Source organism: Motacilla alba, chromosome 5 (genome assembly GCF_015832195.1).
Source record: "Motacilla alba alba isolate MOTALB_02 chromosome 5, Motacilla_alba_V1.0_pri, whole genome shotgun sequence".
NCBI classification, from domain to species: domain Eukaryota; kingdom Metazoa; phylum Chordata; class Aves; order Passeriformes; family Motacillidae; genus Motacilla; species Motacilla alba.
In genome coordinates, this window is record NC_052020.1 from 15,727,915 (window position 1) to 15,753,312 (window position 25,398).

The 25,398-nt window shown below is 48.2% G+C and overlaps 3 protein-coding genes across 55 annotated transcripts in view; 1 reads left to right on the forward strand and 2 right to left on the reverse strand.

Moving 5' to 3' along the window:
• Window positions 1–5,354, reverse strand: part of TNNT3 (troponin T3, fast skeletal type) — a 30,164-nt gene extending 24,810 nt beyond the window's left edge. For 29 of the 50 annotated variants that reach the window (XM_038139764.1, XM_038139791.1, XM_038139777.1 and 26 more), the window contains exons 1-2: window positions 623–657; window positions 78–91 (exon numbers count right to left, since the gene is read on the reverse strand). In XM_038139764.1, coding sequence (XP_037995692.1) covers window positions 78–91; window positions 623–642 — 34 coding nt within the window. In that variant the 5' untranslated portion in view covers window positions 643–657. Of the gene's footprint in view, window positions 1–77; window positions 92–622; window positions 658–4,211; window positions 4,267–5,310 lie in introns of those variants that run through there. The other 21 variants (XM_038139796.1, XM_038139788.1, XM_038139793.1 and 18 more) reach the window with 9 other exon arrangements.
• A 668-nt stretch (window positions 5,355–6,022) lies between these two features.
• LOC119702181 (vegetative cell wall protein gp1-like) lies at window positions 6,023–23,543 on the forward strand. 2 transcript variants are annotated; one of them, XM_038139739.1, is made up of 3 exons: window positions 6,023–6,606; window positions 8,155–12,449; window positions 21,425–23,543. In XM_038139739.1, the coding sequence occupies exons 2-3, from the start codon at window positions 12,429–12,431 to the stop codon at window positions 23,042–23,044; spliced, it is 1,641 nt and encodes a 546-aa protein (XP_037995667.1). In that variant the 5' UTR covers window positions 6,023–6,606; window positions 8,155–12,428; the 3' UTR covers window positions 23,045–23,543. The 2 variants fall into 2 exon arrangements, with proteins under 2 accessions (XP_037995667.1, XP_037995666.1); XM_038139738.1 differs by having other exon boundaries at window positions 12,314–12,449.
• Window positions 16,004–25,398, reverse strand: part of LSP1 (lymphocyte specific protein 1) — a 48,904-nt gene continuing 39,509 nt past the window's right edge. For all 3 annotated transcript variants that reach the window (XM_038139741.1, XM_038139742.1, XM_038139740.1), the window contains exon 11: window positions 16,004–17,358. The gene's annotated coding sequence lies outside the window, so the exon portion shown is untranslated. The remainder of the gene's footprint in view (window positions 17,359–25,398) is intronic.

Here is a 25,398-nt window from a genome sequence, read left to right on the forward strand (position 1 = left end):
CTAACCATATCAGCTGACACAGCCAGCAAGTGTTGCAGGCTTGCACAGAAGCAATTACAGACAGATTTAAGACTTACCCTCTCCTTGTTCCCTGTGAGAGAGGAAAAAATGATATTGAAACGAGGTAAGAATTTCTCCCGCTCTGTACTGAATCAAGCTTTAAATCAAGCTTTAAACCATACACCGAAGCAACCCAATGCAATGTTGCCTAAATTCTGTTGTCTGCAGCTCTGTCCATGATTCCTCTGATCCCATGACTGCCCTAAATCTCCCCTCTGTACTACTGATGCAAAAATGTCAAACGATCCCATTGGGTTGGGTCATACTACTCTGGATTTTTTAAAGCAAGGCAGAAACCACTGCAGTGTGGGTTTTACTCCCCCTCCTCCAGGTGCAGTGCCACAACTACAGAGGGCAGGCTGAGCAGGGTGGAGGTGTTTGGGGCATGTCCTGTGTTGGACAGGGAGGGGTCTGTGACACGCTAAGTCAAGATGCTCCTTCCCCACTGTCTGCGGGGGGCTTCAGGCTGAGCACAGAGCAGCACCCTGCAGGGATGCCCTGGCTCTGCTGTGTGGAGCCACGGTGAGCAGATAAACAGGCAGACAACTTTCCCTCTACTTACACTTCCTCGGTATCAGACATGTTGGCAATTAGTTTCTAGACAAAAGAGAAGAAAAGGAAAACAAACACAAAAAAGAAGAAAAAAGGTGTTATTAGTGAGTGCACCTCATAAAAAACACAGAGGCAGAAGCAGATGGATTGACATTTGAGGACAAAAAAAGCCAAGCACCTGCTTTCCCACACACCAACCAGTTCCCCACCAACACTGACATTTTGGGAGAAGCACAAACCTTTGCCACCCATGTCAGAGGACAAAGGAGGGGGGAGAAAAAGATCATCTGGAAAGATATATCCCATCAATTCAGCTGCTTCCCACAGGCAGAGCCAGGGGCTGCCTAGTCCCAGCTTTGAATTACAAAATTCCCAGAGCTCAGGGAGACAGGCAAGGCCAGTGTCCTCCTCCACCCATCTGACATTTCCATTGCTCCAGCAAGATCAGAGGAATTTTTCCTTCTTTTGTGCTACCACAGGTGGGAAGGTGCCAGCTCCAAAGCCTCAGTCAGTTACAAAAATAACTGAAACTACCAATAAACCTAGAGCTCAGTACTTATTTGTCACTACCCAAAAGTGTGTCTGGATTGTACAACTGATGAGTGAGTGAACAATTTGACGATTAGTTTAAGATGAAAACCAGCCACATGTCTAGTTGGGCAGTTCACATTGATAAAACCATTTCTATGTAATGCAACACTGGCTTTCCTAACAGCTGCCCTGAGGCCAAGGGAGAAGATGAGGAAAAGCCCTCAAAACTTTCTCCAAATCCACAGCAGATCTTAAATTAGAAAGCCAGGCTCTTCCTTGCTGGCCCAAACCCTGACTTTCATGACTTCATTATTCAGCTGATATACGAGAGATGTCTTGAAGGAGCAGGTGGGCTGACTTAGGCTCAAAAGGAACAACTGCAGCTCAGCAGCTTTCTATTTCAGAGGAAGGCAGTAATCCCACAGGCTCCAACCCTGCCCTATAAGGGATTCTCTCCATTCTCCAGCAATGACCTTGGGCACCATACATTAACATCAACAGGATTTAAAATCCCCATGTTGCAAGGAGATATAAACAGCCAAGATTTTTTCTTCTCGTTCCTCATTTATTCTCTTTCAGAAATTCAGCATTGCCCTGGAAGTAGGGCTAGCAGTGTCTGTGTTATGACCTGACCTGAGGTGCTGGATGGGAGGGGTAATCTACTGGCAAAGATCACATGAGATTTGGGTTCAGTGGTCTCTTGGTCCCAGGCTGATTTTAACTTCATAGCTGTGGTTGCCCACTCCTTGGTTGCAACAGCCATCCCAAGGATGACTCTGGGGACTCTAGTTCTACCAGACAGAGGGAACAGGGGGAATTTTGTGTTTTGGAGGAATTTCAGCTTTTAGAAGTCTTTCCTGCTCACCAATTTACACTGCTTCTTCTGTTAATTACTTGAATGCTACAACACTGTTGGTCTCTCTCCCCTGGTCTTTTCAGTCTAGATTCCATAAAATCAGACTTGCACTTGCTATCTCCTCAGCGGCTAGCATGTTAGCAGTCTCATTTCAGCCTTCAAAAATTATTCAAGCTATTAGTAATAATGCTTGACAGCATGTTGGTTTAAGTAACAGGACAGCAGAGCTTCTCCAGGCAAAAGCCTGCAGAGGGAACCTGCCTAATGCCCAGCTGTTGGCTTCTTCCAAATACATGTTCTGTAAAGACTCGGGGCAATGGCCAATCCTCCCATGGATTAAGCCTTTATAAATGCAGCTTTCCTTCTTCCCAAGGTGGAGGATTAAAAAAAAAAATAAGAGGACTTTTAAAAGGCTGTGGGCTGAAGTCCTGTCTCATTCTAGTAAGAAGAAGAGCAATACCACTAAACAGTGAAGAAACCAGCTCGAGAATCCTCTGTGTGCAGACAGAGGGTGAGTGTCTGCTCAGTGCAGGGCAGGCACGTAGCGCAGTGCACGCTGTTCTTTCCAAGGCAATTGAAGTCAATGGGAGCCTCTGCAATCAGGCTTTCCATTAGCAGTTATTGGAATGAGCTCATCTCGTCTCCAATTTAGCTCTAAGGACATCTTGCTGAGAGTTGTCACACTGGCTGTTCCCCTGCCCCCCTTCCATATTTGTTAATCCAAGCACTGCAAATGCGAATGGGATTTTGCATGGCATCTGTCCGTGTGCTATAAAAGCAGAGTGAGAATGCCAGCATCCCTAACACCATAAGACCCCAACCCTGAGGGGATTTCTTGGCCCCAGATAAAATGAATTAATAACAAGTGCATTGGCAGACTCTGTACAAAGATGAGCCAGATGCAGGAACCCCATAGGCGAGGGCAGGGGGGACAAAACAATCCAGGGGAAGATCACTGATTTCAGCCTTGCAAGGGCCAAACATTCAACCAGGTTTTGTCCCTCTGTCAGGAGAAGCTGGCATTTAAGGCAGTACCTGACTGCCACTGCCCTGGGTGGAAAACTAAAAAAGTTTAGCTTCAAGAAGAGCAAGGTATCTGTCCACTTCATGGCATTCCAAAGCCATCTGGTCCCTTAAAGCCAGGGGCAAAATGCAGACTGGCATAGCTACAGCCAAAGACTAGAAAGGCTCTTTGATGCCCAGCACTATCCACATAACTAACTCTGTCATCAAAGCAGCCAGGAAAATTGGACTATATTTACATCCAAAAGGCAATAAAGAAAGCAATCTGTTAAGAGCGGCAGTTTTTGCAGTTAGGATTAAGTTTGCCCGAAGGCAATGGAAAGTCTCCAGCTGGCTCAGGATTAGCCTTTGGTGGAAATTACTTTACACACAGCTCAGGATTAAGGCTGTTAGCACCTTCAGGCAATAATTGGGCTTTGTTTGTATAGTGGCACAAAAATGGATTCTGGTCTTGACTGAGGTTTAAGGATGTAATAAAATCAATTAGTTAATACTGCCCACCCTTTGGAAGGAAATCAAAACACATGGGAAACTTTCGCCAGACAGAAAACTTCCTGCCTGCTCACACCCCTTAAAGGTGAAAGCAAAGGTTATTCTGCATTTTGCTCAAGCCAAGCAGGTCACTGGAAGGACAAATAAACCGATCCTTAGCCCCAGGTGGGCAGGAATACCATGTCCTTTTTGGCCCCAAATGCTCCTGGCCTCAGCTGAAAGAGCAGAGCCAGCACATCCCAAGAAGCCTCTTAGCAGCTGAGAATGCACCCGGGAGGGGGAATGGGCTGCCTTGCACCTCCAGGCTATCCCTGGAAATAACCCACCCATCAATCATCCCCTCCCAAGCCAGGCCATACAAGGTAGGCAAGGTAGCAAGAGCCATATGGAAAGGGGGCAGCACAGAAGTGGCCATGCATGGGCAATGGGACCTGGCAGGGACAGCTCTGGGGCAAGGACTGGGGCTATGATCCACCAAGCACCACACAACCACTCTTCCCAGCAGGAGCCACTGCAAACCCGCTGCATGGATTTTTTAATATACAGACATATCATATTAAAAGTGATGAGTATTATATATAATATAACTAGTAAATATATAAACATATACTTCTCTCTAACGCTGAAACAGAGTAGCAGGACTCCAGCAGTGCTGCAGGGTCATAGCAAAATCCCAACTCCCTGTCCCAAAACGTACCCTTTATCCTTGTCTGCAGGGTAGTATGAGCTGTCTGATCCCTGCAAGGGGTTTTCTAAGGATAACAAAGCCAAGACAGAGAATAAAAAGCCAGTGACTGTGCTCAGCTCACGTCCCCTGCCTTTCCTTGGTCTTAGAATCACCAAGGTAGGAACAGACTAAGATCATCCAGTCCAACCATCCAGGCACTCCCACTGTAACTCCTAAAGCACTCAGCCATGTCCCTCTTGAACATCTCATGGGGACCCCACCACCTCCCTGAGTCCTGCCCCCTGAGGGATGGCTGCCTGCCCTAGCCATCACCTACAGCCTCACTGAAGCTCCCCCACATCAGAGGCACAGCTCCCACCCAAATTGCTGGCCCTGGAGTCACCTGTGCTGGTGTCCCTCTTGCCCCTGTAGGATATCCACCACCTGACAGCAAGAAGCTGATCCAAGAAATATAAATATGCTCATGGAAAACTTTCCATTCTCACAGAAAATGAGAAAATTGCAAGAGAAATTCTTTGTGTGAGGAGGAGGGCGTTAAATTCAGAGTGGTGATGGGACGCTCTCCATGTTCATGACTTCAAACTCCTTCACTTTGCTAGCCTGACCATGCAAAACTCACAATTTTCTCAATTCCTGTGGGAGGGGACAGTTTTCCATGGCCACATTTTTTTTCCCCAGATCTCCCTCTAGACCGACAGCCCTCTTCATCCACCAGAAGCTCCCTGATGATCTGCCCTTCATACCTCCTGCCTCAGCCATCAATTTCTCCAGGTGACAGGGCAGAGAAGGTCAGCACTTTCTTCCTACTGCTTGAGGGAACTTTCCCTGATTGCCCCAAGAGATAACAATTTCCAGTCCCAAATCTTGGTTTGGGAGGATCTATTCTCCCACTACTAATCCTTGAGACTTCAAAGCACCCAAACCTCTGTGGGTGACATGAGACTTGTGAGATGCCCAACTAAAGCTCAGACCTACAAGTGCCTTTTCCTTAGGATCCTGTGTCAGATCCCAGATCCTGTGGACCCCAACCTTCCCCTGGTGCTTCTCCATTCAAACCAAGGCTCATCCCTTCTGTAGTGTCGCCCCCCTTGCCAGGGATCCCACTTACCTGGGAGGAGTGGAGAGAAGCACCAAGCTCCCTGTCGGAGGGGACGGGCAGGCTGGGATCTGCGAGCGTCCCAAGGTGATGCAGCTCTCAACTTATAGTGACATTTGATCGTCTGGAAGAGCTGATTGGCCCCAGGCTCCCTGTGCTGGGCAGGGAAGGGAGCAGGCATGGGCGGGGAAGGGGTGAGATGGAGGGGGAAGCAAGGGAAGGGGAAAAAAAGGTCATACCATGTATAGGAGCAGCTGGAGGAATTGCACAGATGATGATAAGATGGGAGGGACATGTTTGGAGAAAAAAACCTCCAGGGCTTATGTTTCTATATTTACAACCAGGCAGGCAGGCAGGGCTCAAAGAGGGGTATCTGAGGCAAAGGCGCCTCAGAAGCAAATTGGGGGGCTCCCATAGCTCCGTAGTACATGATCACTGCTAAAAACCTGGCAGTGACAGCCTGGATCTCACAGCCTCAACACACAGCAGCAACCTCCAGTCTCCTCCCTGGGCAGGGGCTCTTGCCAGCTGCCCCTCCACGTGCAAAGGGTTTTGGCTGTGCTGCATGGTGAGAGTTTTGGGAAGGCCTGTGGATCTTCCACATCCAAGGCTCTTGGAAACCAGCAGTCACAGGCACACAAGAAGGCAGAGGCACTTGGCACACGCGTAGCCTTAAGTGCATCTGTGTGTGAGTGCTGTGTGGCCCACACCCACCTCTCACTGAGACTGCTGGGGCTCTGCCACGCACCAGGGCTGGAGGGGACCTGGAACCAAAAGCAAGAGAGCAGGAACGCAGCAAAAGAGCTCACAAGCCTTTCTTAGCATGACATGAGAGCATTATTTAAGTAAGGACTTCTTAGGGAGGGCAGCCCCAGGTTGCTGGAGCTTGGGTGCCTGGAGTGGTTTTGCTGCCAGAGCACTCTCCACAGTTGCCTGACCATTCCAGCAGAGGATTGCAGTGCCTCACACAACCCTCTGGTCCACGGTTTCCATTTCACTAAATATCCCAGGCTTCAGCTTCCCATCCCCTCCCTCCTGCCCCTCTTCCCTTGGCAGGGCTCCCCAGCAACAGAGCGTGTGCCCTCCTGTGTGCCTGGCAGCTCCAGCACCCCCTTCCTCCCCGCCTGTAGGAGCAGAGAAGAAGTTCAGGAGCTGTGGGGCAGGCGATATTTTTGGCTCAGGTCACAGATTGATTCCTGCCCACTCTTTCCCTGCTGCTTGCAAGAAAGGGTCCCCATCTGAGGATGTAGAGACAAGCTTTCAAAGGCGTGGAGTGGGAGCACAGTGCTGCAGCCTCCCAGTCACCAGGTAACGTGCATGAGCTAAAATCTCCCATCCAGCTTGCCTTTTCCAGCTGTCCTGCAGCTTATCCCCTCACCTCCCTCCTGCAACCCACCTCCAGCCAATGCTTTTGTTATTTGTCAGGTGGGGGCAGGGGGGACAGTGCATCCATCCTCAGCGCCCCGGCTCCATGTGGGAGTTTGCCGGGTGGGGTGGGGAGATGGGTGGGCACCCTGTGCTGCTGAGGAGAGCAGCAGCTGCATGGGAACACATGGCCAGACCTGGTATCATCACCTCCACACCCCCTCCAGCTCTGCCCAAAGCACTAACACGGCAAAGCGGCTCTCACGCTGTGCTTTCGGAACCACCGAGCAGTTCTGCTGTCTTCCACTGGCTCCTTTCCCTCAAGCTCTCCACCAGCTGGGCACGCCTCCAAGAAATACCATATTTGCCCAAACTAGCAGCAGAGTGGGGAGGCTTGGGAGGAGAGGCTCCCTCTCAGCTGTTTCTCTTTTCATGTCTGTGGTGGGCCCCGTTTAGCAATGGCTTTCGCCAGCCCCCTGTGCCCGCCTGCCCACTATAGACTGCCCCTGCTGCCAATGGGGAGCTGCAGCTCAGGCCTGCCACACCAAGGACTGGGTCATTCAGCTCAAAAGGAAGTGTGTGTGTGTGTGTGTGTGTGTGTGTGTGTGCCCAAGTGCATGCAGAGCCTGGGCTTACAGCAGGGTGCTTCCCAGCGGACGTGGACTGAGCGCTCCCGTGGGCCCATGTGCTGGCAGCCATTTGGCAGGAGCAGCGGGAGCATCTTGCAGGGCTGCACAGCCTCCACCAGAGCGGTGCTGCTGGGGGCAGGGGAGCGCTCACATCACTCAGGTTTCACTCTAAGCATCCTGAAAAACGTGCAGCCGGTACAAGCAATGGGAAGGGCAGGTAATCAGACCTCGCTGCTGCAGCTCCATTTGCAAATAGATGAGAAGCAAACACTGCTGCCTGCAGGATCCACTCAGTTCCTGCACTCAGCTCAGTTCCTGTCAAGCAACAGCTCCAGACAACTTCCATCTTTAGATCACTCGTCATGTCCACGCTCTGTCCTCCCCATCACCACACCCTGGGAGCATGGCCTTTCTGCTTAGCACTGTCCCAAAGGACATCTGTGCAGCCCATGGGCTGCCTCTGTCAGAACACTCATGTCCATGTCATGCATCTCATTTCCAGTCCCAGCATGATCTGAATCCCTCCTCCCATGGGACAGAGGGTACCTTCTCCATCCCTCAGTAAAGAGGGCTTGTCTGATGCACACCTCTTACATCTGCTCTGCTGACATCTGGTTCACAACCAAGGCTCATTCCCCACAGCCCAATTTGTGTTTGTCCTTTCTTTCCCTTGTGGGTCTCTCTATTCAGTTTAGCATGTAACTACAGGCCTCTCCAACATTTATTTCATAGCTTAGCCACATACCCTGCTTTTCACACATTCTCTGTCACGTCCTTATTTCCCCTCTTGATTCCATCACGCAGCAGTTTCGTTCACAACCTGCCACGTTTTCCTCATCAGCTTTGTCTCTTGTTACTTTAGATGCTCCTGCTCTAGGATGTATAATTTTTGCTGTCTTGACATCATCTGCTCTCCCTGCACCAGCAGCAAGGTGTGTGGGGCTCTCCTCTGAGCTCCACAGTGCAGCCATGCCAGCCCGCAGAGCAAGCACCACCAAGTACCTCACGCTCCCTACTGATCACAGAGACCAGATGAGGGGGAGGTGATCCCTGCTGTGCCTGCCCAGCTGCCAAAAGCTACCCAATTTCATTAGGTAAGGGTGCAGCAAGCACCTGTCATGGGAGAAGCCACTCTCTCCCACCAGCTGCCAGGTTAGGAGACAGCACCAAGGCTAAAGAGCACACCTGAGGTCACAGACATGAAGCAGGGTCTCAAACCACAGAATGTCCCTCTGCCAGCCGACCTCATGCCAGAGCCTGGCATGCTTTTACTGTGACAGCATACAGCAAACCAGCATCCCTCCTTGAACAGGAACTAGAGGCTGGGGCAGAAATCCAGACAAGTTTCCATAGGTAGCCTGGCCCAATGTCACATTTCTTCTTGGTAAGTAGGAACACCCAGACTGGCTAGTTGAGATGGGCCACAGGAATTGATTGTGTTGCTGGGCCACTTGCAGGGAAGCTGTAATCAACTCTTCTCATCTTTTCTGGCTTTTGGTTGACCTATTGCAGCAGCCAGTGCACTCAGGGGAGATGATTTTACACACAGTATGCACACACATTAGCCCAGATAATTTTACAAACTGCATAAAGATGTGCACCTTGGTCAAAGGCTGGCGTGTGTGTTTTGTTTGGGTTTGTTTTAAATATCCTTTGCCTGTGCTTATTGCACACCAGCCAGCAGGCAGCATTTTCATGGATCATTGCCTCCATGGCTAGCTAATACTCAGCCAGAGAGCTGAAATAGCACTGGAAAAGTTCATCTGAAAACCTCTACAAGTCTGAAGCCCTGCAAGTCTGAAATCCTACATGTTCATTAAAGACCACAGAGTTTGTAAATAAAATAAGCTACATCCTTCCCATAAAAGTGCCCAGGAGAGATCCAGTTTCTGAGATAAAGCAATACCTATCCCTATTACTTTCCAACACTGAACAAACAGATCAACTTCCTAAGCAGACTCTGCTTTGGCCCTCGAGTTGGGCAAGAGGAGCTCCCGAGGTCCTTCCTCACCCACACTTGCCCATGACTGCACTTACACCTTCATGGTAGAGCTACAGAGGAACTTCCACTGACACCTTCTGTCATTCTAAAATAGTTATTCAAAGTGAATTGTTATTCAATTTAGTTGTTTGTTATGAGTTATAGTTATATAGTTATTTCCTCATATTAGTTATGAGGAAAAGGTGTTTTACTTGAGTTTGCAGTCTGAATGGTTCTTTATACTCCCTCCTCTCCAAAGTCATGTTTGAATGCTTTCAAAACAACATTTTTTACTCTTTTGCATGATACAGATATTTTGGGTTTGGCATGTTTGTCTGCTTCAACTAATAACAGCCTTGAAATAATTGAAGGTATCCAGAAAAATGTATTAAGCTGACTGGGAAAGTGTGGGGATGTATTTTTCTGCTCTGTGACATTCAGTAATAAACCTTTTACCATGATTCAGGGCAGAGGGGAAATGGGAATCACAAAAGCCATTTAAGAAGGCAAAGTAAATTTTATACAGTTCCCCTACGCCCTTTCTTCTCTTCATCATGCCCCAGAGAAAGGGATTCTGCAGGGGGTTTTATTCAGCAGTTCAAGGTTAGAGTAGATGCCCTAAGTTCATTGAACACTCTTTCCAAGTTAATTGAAGTAGCTGTCAATAAAAAGGCAGATCAGATAGTGGCTAAGTAAGTACATTCAAAGAAAGGACAGAATACAAATACATATACATATAATTATTTTCTGTTCCTGGGCAAAATCCAATGACCTGTTTTATGTAGCCAGTCAAGAAGAGATCAGAATAGCCTTAAACTTTATAACCAGCTCCTCTGAGTTATCAGCAGACCACTATCATTTTACTGGTGATAATGGGATCCTGGGGAATATGAAACAGCCCAAAGGGACTGAGCAAAGACCATCTTTTCTCCCTGGCTCCTCTAATACCACCCTCTTGGCACTTGGGCTCAGGATCTCTGTCCTTGGTTGCCTCTCCTTTCCCCAGAAGTGCCCTGGTGCAGGGTTTGCCATGCACAGTGATGCACCTCTTGCAGCAGTCATTCAGACAACAAGAAGAGCAAACAGTTGCCAAGCTGTGGGTTTACCTACTGGAATCTTGGAAGGTGGCTGGGGAACATCAGTGTGCCAACACCTTCTCCTGGTTGTGGCTTCATGAAATTGCAGAAGTTCAGAGGCATAAAAAGAAGAATAAGAGGCAACAAACTAGCATTCTCTTATTGATGACCACATCACCTACATACACCTCCATTTAGCTTCCTGGCACTGCTGCTCTCCTCCTTGCATCTGGTGGAAGGGAGTCTACCAACATTTCCATGGAGGTCTCTAGTGTGTCATCCCTTCTGTGAAACTTGGTTGGTAGAAATATCTGCCTGTCTTGTCCCCTCTTAGCCTGTAAGAGCAGAAACTCTACATCTTTGTTAAGAAATAGAAGGGATCTGAACACTCCCTACTCTGCATGTGCAAACACAAGCCAGCCCTTTGCATCATTCATAGAGTGTGTGCTGCAAATTGATGCATTAGGCTAGTGTGGTTTCAGTGGTGACAGTGGCAGAGCAGGGTGCAATGTGTCTTTGGGCATTTCTGAAGTCTGTTAAAATATTCTTATTCAGAATATGGCATTTCTTAGATTTCCAGTTGGGTTGTTATTGCCTGGGTTTTGTTGTTGGTTTTTTTTTCCCAGCAACATCTTCAATGTTAGGGACACACAAAGTCACTAGCACTCCTAAAAGACTAGGGCATTTTTGAGACATTGAAGTTGTCAGTCAAAGAGGATTTAACTGCATTAGGGTATTTGTATGAAGGAGCAAGCACCTATCCCAAATCCTCCCAGAGGTCTGCACTGCAGTAAGGAGCAGTGTGTCCTGCAGAGCCACGCAGGACCTCACCAGTCATCAGGGAGGCAGAGGGGAAGAGAGCAAATGGAGAGCTCACCTCTGACACCCACTCCAAAGCACCAGCACATGCCCTCCTTCCCACAAGAACCAGCCTCATCAGATGGGCCAAACCTCTGATGGATGAAGGAAGAGCTCTGCTACCTTGATCCATGATGGAGTAACTCAGATTAGAGAGGAGTCAGTGGGCAACAAGGCTTAGCAGGGAGAAGCAGAAGGAATTTGCTTTTAGAGCTGGCTTTGTGGTGTAGCTCACCAGCATCTCAAAAGCCATATGAAACAGCCCAAGCTTAACCTGGGCATAAAGCTGCTCTGTAGACCTCCAGGAAATTGCTCTCACATGCCCCATCTTCCTGGCAACATGTTTAACCTCCCAGCTGCCATGGCATTCACACTTAAAGGCTCCTGAAAGGCTGGGAAAAAGGAGAATCCAAGAAGTCAGCTGGAAAACAGGATGAAATGCCTCAAGGCCAAGAGGCAGTAAGTACCTGCATGGTGTCTGGGCAGCTCACAGGCTGCCCAGGACAAAGACAGGCACTGATGCCATCCTTACCAGCTCACTTCAGCAGCCTTAGCTGAGATCTTGGAGTCAAATTGCACATAAACCCCTCAACCAAAATTCACCAAAGTAATCAACTCCAAACCCTCTCTTCTCCCAGTGCAGCATTTTCTACAGTTGTATCCTCTGCACATAGCATGTCCCTTGCTAGAACAAGTAAAGTCAGAGCCAGAGTTTGCTCTCTTCCTCTCTTGGGAAGGTAACAATCAAAGCATAGCTCCAAATTTGCATTTTGCAACCCTGACTTTTGCAAAACAGTAAATCTTACCAGCCAACTTGAAAAGCCTCCAACTGGTTTCATTGCCTGGAGCTACTCTGCTAGAATAGCTGTCCTGGCAACATCACCATCCTCTGCCCTTCACCTCTCCAGTACTTCAGATGCTGAACTTTGCAGAGCCAAAGTTGGGAGCACGCAACGGTGTCACTCGATAGCCCCTCTTCACACTAATTTTAGGTGGTGGAACTTCTCATGCTTTTAAAAAGCCCCTTTATTTATTTTTGAGAAACCTCTTTGACTTAGTGGCTACCATAAACACTTTTCTATCTGATGTTTTGAACTTACCTGCAGGGCTCTAGAAGTCACAAACAACCAGCACCTGGCATGATCTCAAAAGAACAATCACCTGTTGATTCTGTAAACTGGACTGAGTAGCATGATGCTCCCAACATGCAAATGATTTCAGATGGAAACAAATTACACATCCGTAAGTAATCCATTTCTTTTTGGGTTTTTTTTCCAGTTAATATTGATTTCTGATTTTTGTGGTAGACTGTTCCTCATTTGTTTGCCCTGGGACACGTCCTTGCTGCATCTGCTTTAGACAACTAAGGCACAATCCCCATGGGATTCAGGAGATGCTGCTTGGATACCCTAGATCTAGGCTAAGTATCTCTCCAAAGACAACAAATCAAGGTTGGCCATTCAGGATAGGGGCTGGTTCTCATCCTCACACTACTTACACCTAAGTGGATGAGACAGGTTGACAGTGAGGATGATGACTGAGCAGCAGGATGGGAGTCAGGACCAATGCCTAGAGCTGCTGTTTTGTGTCCCCAGAGAAGGTGAGCAAGGCAGGAGACCAGTCAAGGAGCTCACAGCTGCTCCACAACCTTGGGGAAGACCCACCCATCCAACCAAGCATCTCACTGGATAATTACACTCACACTTTGCTGCCTTCATGCCTTAAAGGGCTCACTTGTATAAATCCCAATGGGATCTCCCCTTCACTTTTACTCAACTTTTCCTCATTCTTCCCATCATTGTCACAAGTCCCAAGTCCATGACACTTTTTTCTATTTATTTAATGCCTGTCTCTAGCATTGCTAAGCCACTATTTCTGAGAGTTATGAGGGAGAGATGAAGCACCTTTCTGAAAATTTGTGACCTAAATCAAATCACTCCACTGCAACCAATGCAAAATCCCAGGGAAATCACCTGTCTCAAGGATCCTTGAAATGGTTCCATTTCTAAAGTAAATCCTAGCTCCAACTGCACTTTTGTCAATGTGAAATACATTTTTTTTCTCTTAACCTGCTTATATACAGATATATAAATATATATAATGCAGCATCAGGGAAAGTGTCTTGAGCTGGCAAGGAGTTACCACCAGACCAACCTCAGAGCCTTGTTCAGCAGCATATCAGCTGCCACCTCAGTATTTATAGCCACCCTGCTCTTTGAGCTTGTTTATTTTCCTTCCCAAAGGTGGTGGTGGCAGGAGGCAAAGCTCTGATACTCAGGCTCAGGTGTCCCCAAGGCTGACCTTTCCTTCAAAGAGCAGAAGCTGCAGACACATTTCAAGGAACAAAGTCATTTGGAAACTCTAGACTCTTGTGTCCATTACCACCCAGTGCAGAGCTGCAAACAAGGGTTGAGCAGAGATCTGTTAATTAGCATGCACACATATACATTAGGATGGATGTAAAAATGAGCCTGTAATTATTTTATACCTGGAAAGAGAACCAGATGAAGTCCAGCCCCCAGTCTTGAGGCAGAACAAGTGCTACATAAAGACATAACACTCAAAACAGACTTGAGTTTTCCATTACTTAAGTTTCCCCCAAGTTTAAACAATGCTGTTTTATAGCATTACAATAGTCACGGACCACGTTTTTCAATGCCATCTTGCATACATTCACATAGAACTCATCTGTTAGACCCTGTTGGGGAAAAAAAGCAGCCCTGAAGCCTGCCACAGAAAGGCAAGCAGCATAGTTCAGTATCACTGCAGCCTCCACAGATTTATTGCAGAGCCAATGCTGCCAAAATGATGCTCCCCTTCTGCATAATCTAGACAAGATGGGTAAAGAAGAAATTGTAGTGAAGTAACACCTCAAGGTATGCCACCAGTTCAGAGCACTGAGAGCCCACACAGGGGTTCCCAGTCCCTCTTTTTGGGCACTGCCAACCTGCCAAGGAGATGGTAATTTGGGGAAGCATGGCAGCACAGAGGATGCAGGCAGCCAGCAGATGCAGGGACCAGGAAAGCATCACTCTTCTCCACCAGGCTTTGAGGGTAAGACTCATCCTGCAGGACTCACTCAGTGTGACAGTTTGTCCTTGTTATGCTCAAAATGCAGCAGTCTCAGGAGAAGACAGAGCTAAGGCCTCATAGCAAAAGCCTCTGAGATGCCAGTGCTGCAAAAACCACCATGCTGTGAAAAATGAACAGAGGAAAGATAGGAAGCAGTCAGCTCCTGACACCAGACCAGTAACTGCTGCAGAGTGGCACCAGCCTGCTCTCCCTCACTCACAAAATCAGCCACAGGGCCCCGCTGAGGGAAGAGATGAGCCTCCATGCCCTCATCCCCTCAGAGCGTTGCCCAAAATGTACATCCACCATATCTGGGCTGCAGCATCCCTTTTTTTTTAATTTTGGGGAGGTAGGGGAAGGTTTCATCATTCTGGTAACCCCACTGCCAGTCCCCACCACCCTGTGACACCATGTTATTTTGGGAGGAGAAACAGCACAACACCAAGTTAATTTAGCAATGGAAACATTTCCCCTGGCAGATATAAGCACCTCATAAAGAGCTGCACACATTTACTCTGAGCCAATTCTCTCCCTGGTTCCTGACCACCACTAGAGAGCTCTGGTCTCCCATAACCTGCTCACTTCTCTGCTGTCACCACAACCTGAATTACAGCAGTTGTTTACTGAAACCACATCTAGGTCCCTGTGGGCTTTAAGTGGAGAAAATATACTCTGCAAATTAACCCTCCTTAGAGAAGGAATCTCACACAAACAGCCTTTGGGGCCTGCTCTGCCCTCTCCAAACTGGCAGGGCACAGGAATAGAAACTGGAGACGTTTTCAGCCATCATTTCTACCAGACAGCTACAGAATGTGTCAAAAAATCAGTGCAACCAGTTTGCACACGTGCAAAGTAGTGTTATTTTCACCTCAAGCCAGAACATCTCTATGGACCACACTGCTACTGCTCCAGCCCTACTTGAAAATCCCAGCACAGCAGAGGAAGGGCTGAAGGGAGGAAAATGGAGCCATGCTGCTCAGTGCTTTGAGGACTCCTTGAATCCCTACCTCCCAGAACTGAAGCAGAGGATAGAGAGGACAAGGGTACCAATCAACAGAAAGATAAGAGCAAGAAGTTATATTTGGAATTATCTCCTTCCTCACCTACACTTTCCTAAAGTGTTAGGATAGCAGAAACTCTTCATTGTCTCTACACCATGAAAGTGTTATTACTTGGAAGGTCACCCCCATGAAAAGGTTTTTCCATAAAAAGGTAGATGGTTCCAGATAGAGCCATCAGCTCATTAGTGTGCTGGGTTCCAGTACAGACAGCTATAGTGACCTTATCAAAGCTGGATGAGAAGGATACAGAGGAATTTATTTAATTTTTTTTAAATAGCTGGCATCACCAGTGATTTTGGTTGAAGCCTGTGATGTTGCTCAGGTCTATTACCTGGGGAGTTAAGCTCTGTGCTTCTCCTAGCTGATCACACTCCCCAGGAAGTCTCTGCAGGCTGCTCCATTGCTCACCCAAGCATAACTCCTTCCCCTTTTAGAGGGGAATCACAATTACTCCCAATGAAAACTGCAGCAAAATAACATGGATGTAAATGGGGCAGGCACACAGAAAGCCCCTTTCCTGCATAGGTCAAGCTCCTTTTCTTCTTGTCACTCAGACTGATGCTTCTTCTCCTCCACCTCCCATTCAAGCAGAGAGTTTCAAGGTCTTGGAAAACAGCTTTGCTGCAGACTTCTACATGAACAAAATTCTCAGAGCTGCCATCATTACAACACCTTCTTCAAGTTTTATTAAATGCTTACAAAAAAACAAAAAGAAAATCCAGGGGGCAGAAAGATTTAAGCAGAAAGCACTCTGATGCAGGAGGAGAAACAAGGTGCCCTCCCTCCTCCAGGAGGGTAGAAACAAGTTGCAAAATTATGTTGACATGGGAAGAAGGTAGGAATGAGACTAAAGAGGGGATGGGGGACATGTTAACACCATGAAGTATGAAGACATAGGAGAGTTCAGAAACAACCCTAGAAGCTGATTTGCAGGCCTCAGGCCCAAGGGCAGAAATGCCACTCCTGAGGGACTCAGTTTCCTCAAGTTCACAGCAAGCCTTGGTCTCCCCAAACAAGGATGCCATTTCACCAAGATGGCTGCTGCTGGAAGCTATTTCCCAGATATCCTGCTCAGCTGCAGGAACACAGCCCACAAGGTATCAAGGTGCCACCACATCTGACTTTTAGAAGTGTTTCAGTCACTGGCACTGCAGCCACAGGTTAGAGAATCAGCAAATCACTTTCCCAGAGAAGGGAGATAACTCCAGGGGCAAGTGCTCCTCACCTGGGAATGGAGATCTCCAATCCATCTTAGACAGGAGAGAAAGGCAGCAGCTATTTGAAACAAAGCTGCTATCGCCCTGCTGGGACAGAAAAGTGGCAGGAATATTTTGGCATGAGTACATAACTGTGATTAAAGAATGATCTCAGAACTAAAAAAAAAAGACCAGGACGAAGCTGAATGTACACAGACCAGTGATGGAAGTCCCTCAAAGCAGATGACACAGGGACAGAGGCTGCATCATTAACAGGGCAAGACTTTACCCACATCTGGCACCAACAGAGTGACAAGTGGTCCTTGCACTCTCATCACACTCTCCTTGCAGTCCTTTTACACTCAGGACCTGCCCACTGCCCTCCTTTCAAACATCAATTCTTCACCAGATTTCTGTGTTGAGTTCCCTTCTCTGCCACCACCCACCCACAAAAATCACATAACAAAAGCCTTGCCTGCTCAGCAGGGCAGCAGATCCCTCTCTTCCAACACTTAAGGTGAGGGAACAGAGCCTCTCATCTCCATAGCAGAGACAGATTTGAAAAAAAAGAAAAATTAAAAAAGCAAAAAAAGTTAAAGAGTCACATAGAAAGTTGTAACAGGGATGAGTTTTGTCAGCTGATCTAGTTCCTTTGATCCATCTGGAGGCAGTGTGGGGTATTGCTCAAACCCCAAGAGGAGTCAGGCTGTACCCAAAGCAGACTGACAGCGGTCAGGAGAAGGGAAACATCCTTCAATTATCTTCTGTGGAGCAGAGGAAATAGTGGCATGGAGGGTTGCATTGAGTCAGGATCAAGCTCAGCTGCAAGACAAGAAAACACAATGTTATGGATTCCATTTGGCCTCTCATGAGCACACCTTGGGCTATACAGAAACTGTATCTTCTCCAGCAATTAGAGGTGGGTTTCTCCCACCCATTTTCACAAAGCCCTGTGAATCAGCCCATCCATAAGGCTTTGGCACAAGTAAACCATGCTGGGAATGCCCGTGCCCACAGCAGAGGAGATGCTGAGGGCTGCACACCCCGCAGAGGTCATGGCTGCACTCCTGCCATGCTGTCTCCCACCCCAGAAAGGAGATTTGCAGGCTTCCTCCCAAGCCCAAGAAAGCCACAAAAGCAGAGAGTGTCCCCACAGCCCCCGAGAGCCGCAGCTCTGCTTGGGACCATCTGCAGCAGCGCTGGGTTCCTGCAGCTCTCCATCTGCTCCACGCACGACAGCTGGTGCAGCCAAGGGGCTCCAGCACACAAATGACTTTTCCATCACTTGATAAATGACTCCTGCATGCTGACACTCTCCCCGCTATTCCTGATTTGGGGCTGATTGCAAATGGGGCCAAGTCAGGAGAACAGTTGGGGTCCAAGAGTGGATGAGCGTCCATCCACCCATGGGAGCTCAACCAGCAGCAGAGAAACTTAACCCTCTGAAAGCCTCTTGACTTCTAGATTCACTTCCTTCTAGCTTATCACAAACCCAAACACAAGTTTCTCAGGCAGTGCTTCCCCTGTTGTCCCCAGGCTTTCAGCTCCAGCCATCACACTGGCAATAAAGCAAATTTGTCTGCCCCTTTATTTTTGCTTCATTAGGTGGCAAGGGGGAAGACAAATCTTCCTTGTTGGGAATTTCTCCTGAACACACAAAGCTCTGAAGGAGACTCAAAACAAAGCCAGGCATGACAGGGAAGACAAATAAATTAACAGCTGATTTCCTTTTGCTGTCTCTCAGCATCTCGCTGCTCCATTAGTCAAGCACACAGATTCCAGTACAGTCACATGCCATGGAAGTCACCACCCATAAGGACTCCAAGACCCAAAGCACAGCAGGTTTCAAGTCAGATGGGATGCTGAGATAGCAACAAGAGTGATTTTAAAACCACAGACTATTTGTAAGAGACAACAAATCTTGAGGTTATACAGCATGAAGCAGCCTCTGACTTTGGGAGGAGAGGGATTTTCCTGGTGTGTGCACACTAAACTCTGAGAGCCCCCATGCCCTCCTCAGTGCGTCTGGCAGCTTGCAGCAAATCCCAGGCAAGATCCATCTCTGACTCATGTGGCGAGCTGCATTTTTCTGGAGTGCAGCAGTCCATAGGACAAGGAAAACACTCCAAGAGCTGATCAGTAGCTGGGAAGTTCACTGCCCTGCCTCTTTAGTATTCCCTACACAAGCCTGAAGCAGGTCAACCTTATAAATCTGGTTTACCAGTGCTGCTGGACCATAGCTCATCTTGTAGTACAGGCTGTCCATGGGACCACATTAAACAGGAGCAGATTAAGTCACTCCACAATAAATCCTACCATGAAGTGCAGGTATTTGCTCACCCTTCAGCAGATTTTTAAAAAGGCACAAAAAACCCCACAAGCAATTACCAATTCCTACACAAACAGAGCCAGAGCAGTGTCACACAAAAGTACCTACATGTCCCTCCAACTGAGATATTTTGACTTTCTGACCCAGAAAATCTAAAAAACCCATGAGGCTGGGGAGGAGAGCAGGTATATGACAAAGGAATGGGCTTTCAGCCTTTTTTTGGAACAGTGCTGACCTGCCTCTGAGAGTAGCTCCTGGAACAAAGCAAATCCTAATGGCAGCCTTGTGCCTAAGGAATTAAGCTGATAAGACACTGGGAATGTCCAACAGTTGTCACCCCCAGCTGACACAAATCCCCTCCAAGCCCCCTCACAGAAAACAGCAGGTCTCTCATGCCTACAGCTAAAGTAAATCACAGAATGATAGAATAGCTTGAATGGGACCTTTAGTTGAAAGGGACCTTTAAAGGTCATCTAATCCAACACCCATGCAATGAACAGGGACATCTGCAACTAAATCAGGCTGCCCAGACCCCCATCCAGCCTGATCTGGAATGTTTCCAGGAATAGGGCATGCACCACCTCTCTGAGAAACCTGTTCCAGTGTTTCACCACCCTCATCATAAAAAAAACCAAAAAACTTCTTCCTTATATCTAGTGTGAATCTACCCTCTTAGTGTAAAAGCCTTACCCTTTGTCCTATTGCAACATACCCTACTAAAATGCCTGAGCCCCATCTCTCTAATGAGCCACCTTTACATATTTAAAGACCACAATAAAGCCTCGCCAGAGCCTTCTCCAGGATGAACAACCCTAATTCTCTCAAGCCTGTCCTCATAGAAGTGTTCCATCCCTCTGATCATTTTTGTGGTCCTCCTCAGGATTTGCTCCAACACATCCATGTCTCTCCAGCACTGAATGCACAGGCTAGACACTGCCTGTACCCTGCCCCTGCCCACCACAGCCTCTGCTCTGGTGGGCAGCTCATCCACCACGCTGAGGGCTTGACCTTGAAGCTTTTGAGCTCAACATGCTGCCTCTTCAGTGCTTTTATTTGCTGCTGCCTTAAAAAAAAACAAACAAACCATCCTTCTTCCCCCATGCCCAACCAGTTTTGGCAGACACCACCTGCTTGCTGGGTATGGATCACCTTCCCAGCCCAGTGCTGACAGCAGCACTGCAAGCCCAAAGCCAGCACTGGGCACTCAAGCACGAATAGCTGTTCTGCACTTCCCAGAGTTCTATTCAGGATAGTCTTCCCCTCACAGTAGGTATCACATTACACACCCACACCAACCAGAGCAGGCTGGGAGCCACCAGGAGCAGAACACAGCACACAAAATAAATAGCCCCCCGGGCAAGCCTGACATCACCCTGCCCTCCTCTTCCATGTTTCAGGATGCTCAGTTGCATCCAGCCCCAGGGATTAAGGGGCTCGGTGATTTATGCCTCATTTCATAGCAAAACTCAGCAACACTGTGCTGAGCAAGAGCCAGGATAGAGTCAGATTTCCTTCCTGGGGCTGCCAAAGAGTCATTGCAGGTCAGAGGCTGTTTGGTGCTCCCCAGCTTGCTCAGGAAGAGAAGGGAGAGAACTGAGATGAGTTTTATCTTTGTATCTCCAACACAAACCCTTAGCTCCATTGTGCTCACCTGACTAGTGATCACTGAGCTCCACAAACCAGCACTCACCAAAAAGGAGGCAGTGATGAGTTAGCAATAAAGAGCAGGAAAAGCAGCCATGCATCCCTGCAGGAGCAGCCCAGCATTGGCTAAAGAGCTGCAATTGCCATTGGAGATTAGACCTGACACAGAGCACAAGCCATTTCTGCTTCATTCAAGAATGAGTGATAAAGATAAGACAGGGGCAAAGCCTCTCAAGGGAAAGGGAAAACTTGGTTTTATCTCGGAGGAAAATGTTGTCCCTGTGCTTCATGCAGCAAGAGAAGACCAGCCAGAGTCAGTGCTGTGACAAAGCACTTCCTCACTGATAAACAGAGCTTCTGAGAAGCCCTGTATTTCACAGGGGTGTCCTCATGCCAGCTGAAATGAATCAAGGCCAGCACTGACTTTGATTCAAATGACATATGTAAGTTTATGGCTGTTCTGTTGTACGTAACATTGTATCAGAGTATTAATAACCGAAATTTGGAAAGCCACGAAACATTCCTGCTTTTTGCCTCTGGAGATGTTTCAAAGCTTCAAAATTTCAAACCCACTTTGTTTCCCTTGACATTTCCTTCCAAATCCCATTAGGACTTGCCAAGACACGAACATCTGGGGTCCCCAGGAGCTCTCACTGTGCTAATGCCAGGAGCAGAAGGGCTCTAGGTTTGGCAATACAGCTTCCCCCAGGACATCTCTTGCCCTGCCCCACCCACCCTCAAGACTGCCTGGGGTTACCTCAGGAGAGTAGCAAAATGAAGATGATGCTCTTCTCCTACAATATCGACTCCATACTCATAGCTTTTAGAGAGAAGACGAGGACTCATATATAAATATTTCAGAACCCAGCCCAGGGCTAAGCCCACACCAACTCTAAACTTGGTCTTCTCTTGCAGGAAATGACAATGCTGATAACAGTATCATCCGCCACCCAGCCTGTTTCCAATCACCACCCCCTTTCTCCCCCTCCCACCCTACCAAAGCCTGGGAAGGACAACCTGCGGCTGCAGCGGCTGCTGAAGAAGGCAGCCAGGAAGAACGCCATCCTCACCTCGGAGCAGGGCAAGGCCTTCCGCTCCAGCCTTTCGCCTGTGAACGAAGCCAGCTCTGACCAAGAGTGTGCAGAGAGTGCTGCCCCAGCAGCAGAGACCCCTGAAGCCACAGCACCCCCCTCTGCCCCCCTGCCAGCCCACCTCTCCATCAGGCCTGTCAGCCACCGCGCCCCCTCCCCTTTCCGGAAGGGGAAGCCTTTTGCGCTGAAGGTCACCGAGCAGCGGCGCATTGCCGAGCACGTCAAGCTCACAGCCTCCTCGGCCATGCCCTTGCTACAGAAGCCAGAAGCTCCTGAGACTCCACAGCAGCCTGAAGGCACGGGCTCCCACCTTCCCTCTCTATCTGACCCTTCAGTATCTGTTTTCCCCCAGCCTCCTCCTTCCAGTACACCCGGCAAAGAAAGGGCACCGGAGGGTACCTATGTCACCAAGGTGAACACTTATTTCCACAGTGTCAAGCCACCCAGGGCTAAGACTCCCACACCAAACCTGACCCAAGGAACTGTCAGCCAGGAAGACAAAAGACCTACTTCCCCAGCACCTCAAACAAGCATCTCTGAACCACCTCCAGAGCAGACACCCACCTCACTTAAAGACAGCAAGGCTGCTCCCCTCTTGCCAAAACCTCCCCTTGCTCCTGCTGCAGACACAGAGCCTCCTGATCAGGCTCCCAAGCCTGTTCCTACTGAGGAGCCCAGCACCTCTGATGCCCACACCAACAAGCCTACAACCCATGGAAGTGACACTGAAATATCCAGATCCAAGACAGCCCCTGGATTACCAGAGGAAGACAGAGACACCCCAGAACCATCAACAGCCAGCGCTCCCTGGAGGCAAGTACGCCCAGCAACAGCAACTCCAGCACAAGCTGATGGCACTGGGTCCACCTCCACGGATACCAAAGCAGAACACATCCCTGAACCCCAGATGACTCCCAGCTTACCAAACACCAGCTGTCCCCCCAAGGCTGAGCCAGCACCATCATCAGGAGAAGCACCAAGACCTCCTGGAACCAGTGCCAGTGGCTGGCATCGCCTCAGGAGGCACTTGATGGTGCAGCCAGATGCAACCAACTTCCCAGAGTCCAAGCCAGAAAAGCTGGGACAGGAGGAAGGGAATAAAGAGGATGCTGCTCAAGCAGACATCAAGCAAGACTGCATGCTGGTTAAATCGAAAGCCATGAGAATGTGGGATGCCATTTTATACCAGGTGGCACTCAGCAAGGAGAAGAAGCAGCAAGCAGAAGAGAAGAAGCCACAGAAGGAAGAAAGCTTCTTTCTTCCTCGCCGCTTACCCATCCTTCTACACAAGCCCCGTTTTGACGCCCGGAAACTGAAGGAGCTGGCTGCCAAGCCCATGACAAAGATCAGCACCGTGTTTGAGGTGAGCCGCTTCCGGCCCAAAGGGGCCGAGGAGCACACCAAGAGCTTCAACAGAACAGCATCAGGATGGTCGGTCCACTGACGCCAGCCAGGCTGCTGCACGCCTCTGGAGGTGCACCAACCTCTGACCAAGCTGACTGCCCAGTGGAGCCAAGTGTAAGGAAAAAAGGAAATTAATTAAAACCCCTTCAAGCCAGCAGCCACACACTGCAGGTCTAAGGGTTACTCTCCATACATTTAAAAGCTCAAATGCATAACTACCACATCCACAGGTCACAGGAAAACAAACACATTTGTTGTTGACTCTTCTTAAAACAATCACTGGAGGCAGTAACAGAGTGAAGGCACACAGTGAAGAGGACAAGCTGCCTATAGAAAAAAGACCAGTTTAGAGTAGGATAATGGAATCTGAATTTTTTTTGTTGCATTTATCTAAGGTATTGATCCTAGGAACAACAGCAGTTGCATCTGAAATGAAGAAATCTGGGTTGCTCTTCATCTCTAGGGAGCATCTTGGAAACCAAACTCAAAGAGAATACATACAGCCTCTAACTCCTCCACTGAAAGTGTGCCCCACACCCATTTGCACATCCATTTTGAGAACAAAATGGAAACTCATCCTTTCACCCAAGGCACAGGCAAGAGACAGAGTAAGAGATCCTGCTGTCTCCAAGCAGTTCGTCTGCCTATCAAAATGGGCATCATCTGACATCCTCCTAGGCCAGTCTACTAAATCACAATGCAGAGAAGAATAATTCTGTTTCAATAATCAAGTTCTGTTATGTATTTTACCATGTTTTGTCCACAATAGCTGATGGTTAATGTTTCCACTAACCAACAAGACCCTGCTTTAGCATGTGGGTATCCAACTCTGTATTTAACAAGGTGCTGGTTTCTGAGGAGCTCTGTTAACCACATGTAGTCTCATTTTCAGGGTGAGCATCATGACAGTTGCACACCTGCTTGTCTCTGCTGTCCTGAAAAAAAGGGGCACTTAAAGGAAAATCCCTCTGCCCACCCACAGAGGCCACTGGGCTTTCCAGTATTGCCCTTCGCAACTCCACTGTCAGCAGGCTTGTGAACATGAAAGCTGGGAGACTGGTTATTTCTGTTTCACAAGGGACTTGGTCACGTGCTGGGGTGTTCCTACACAGCTAGTATAGGATTGCTATGTTTAGCCCAAATAGAATATAAAGAGTTGTGTACAGAGTTTCCTTTTACATGTGCAGAGGGTATGGAACTGACCAACAGTTCCTCAGGCCAAACTGCAAACAGACTTAGAAACAAAGAGTCCCTTTTGCCTTTTTTGAAGTCTTCCTATTTTTGCAGTGATGCTGTAAGAGCAGTTCATTTAGCAAACCTTCTCTTCAGTTTTCACTTTACCAGTCTTATCTCTATTCTGTAACCCCTTCCCTACTCAAAGGGCAAAAAGCAAGTAGGAAGAATAACCCAATTATCTCAAGTGAGGACTTCTTCAAAACCCCAGTTTTCAAGGAAAAAGATAAGAGGTTGGAAATGCGCAGTAATCACAAGTGAATCCTAGGTAGGCCTCCGAAGGATAATTTAATATTGCTGCAAGAGAAGGCTACAGAGAAGAAGGCTACAGAGAAACATGCATGCAGCAGCACAACCATAAAAATTTAAAGAGTGCAGCGTAAAACACGTAAAGCAGATGAAGGCAACCTTACCAGAGAGTGATAAATGGCACCTCACTGCAGCACAGCCAGATGGATGCCTCTGCACAAAGGTCTGGATGCACAAGAGCCACAGTATGAAGCAGAGCAGCCAACATCAATTACATTTGGGAGACTAAGTGAAGGTGGTTTTAGAAGCACTTGTGCTTTAAAACAGCTTTTGTCCTGCACCAAGGACAACCACCCCGAGCAAACCAGCAACTCTCACCTAAGGCTCAGGTTTTGCATCTGCTAGGCTTCAGTCAGGCTGCATTCACACCCCAGCCCCACTGCACGTGGACGGAGGATGGAGAAATGCCACTGGGGAGAGCAATTCCCACAAGAAGGAAGGAGACAGAGGAAGACAGGTTTGGGTGCCTAGTTTAGCCCTTTTACCCCATAAAGGGCAGAGGCACACAGCAAGTATGGCCAAGTCCTGCAGAGACAGACCCTGACACAAGAGTAGCACAGACAGGAGGACATATCCCTGTAGGCAACAGTTTTCTACCAATGGCTCCTCACTGGAAGTCCCTGTGGTGTGTTCCAGCCTGAGCTGCTGTGCTGAGGAAGAGAAGGGGAATGCTACTGGGCACAGAATTTGCCTATTTTTCAATGCCAAATGGCATCAGGCAGTTGCTAAATGTCCAAATTGACACCTACAGAAAAACCCTTGTTCCATAGCCTGCAGTGAGGTCCTGCAGCCCAGGAAGAGAGGGAAGGAGAAAACAAGCCACACCAGTGTTTAAGCAACTAGAAGGCTGCT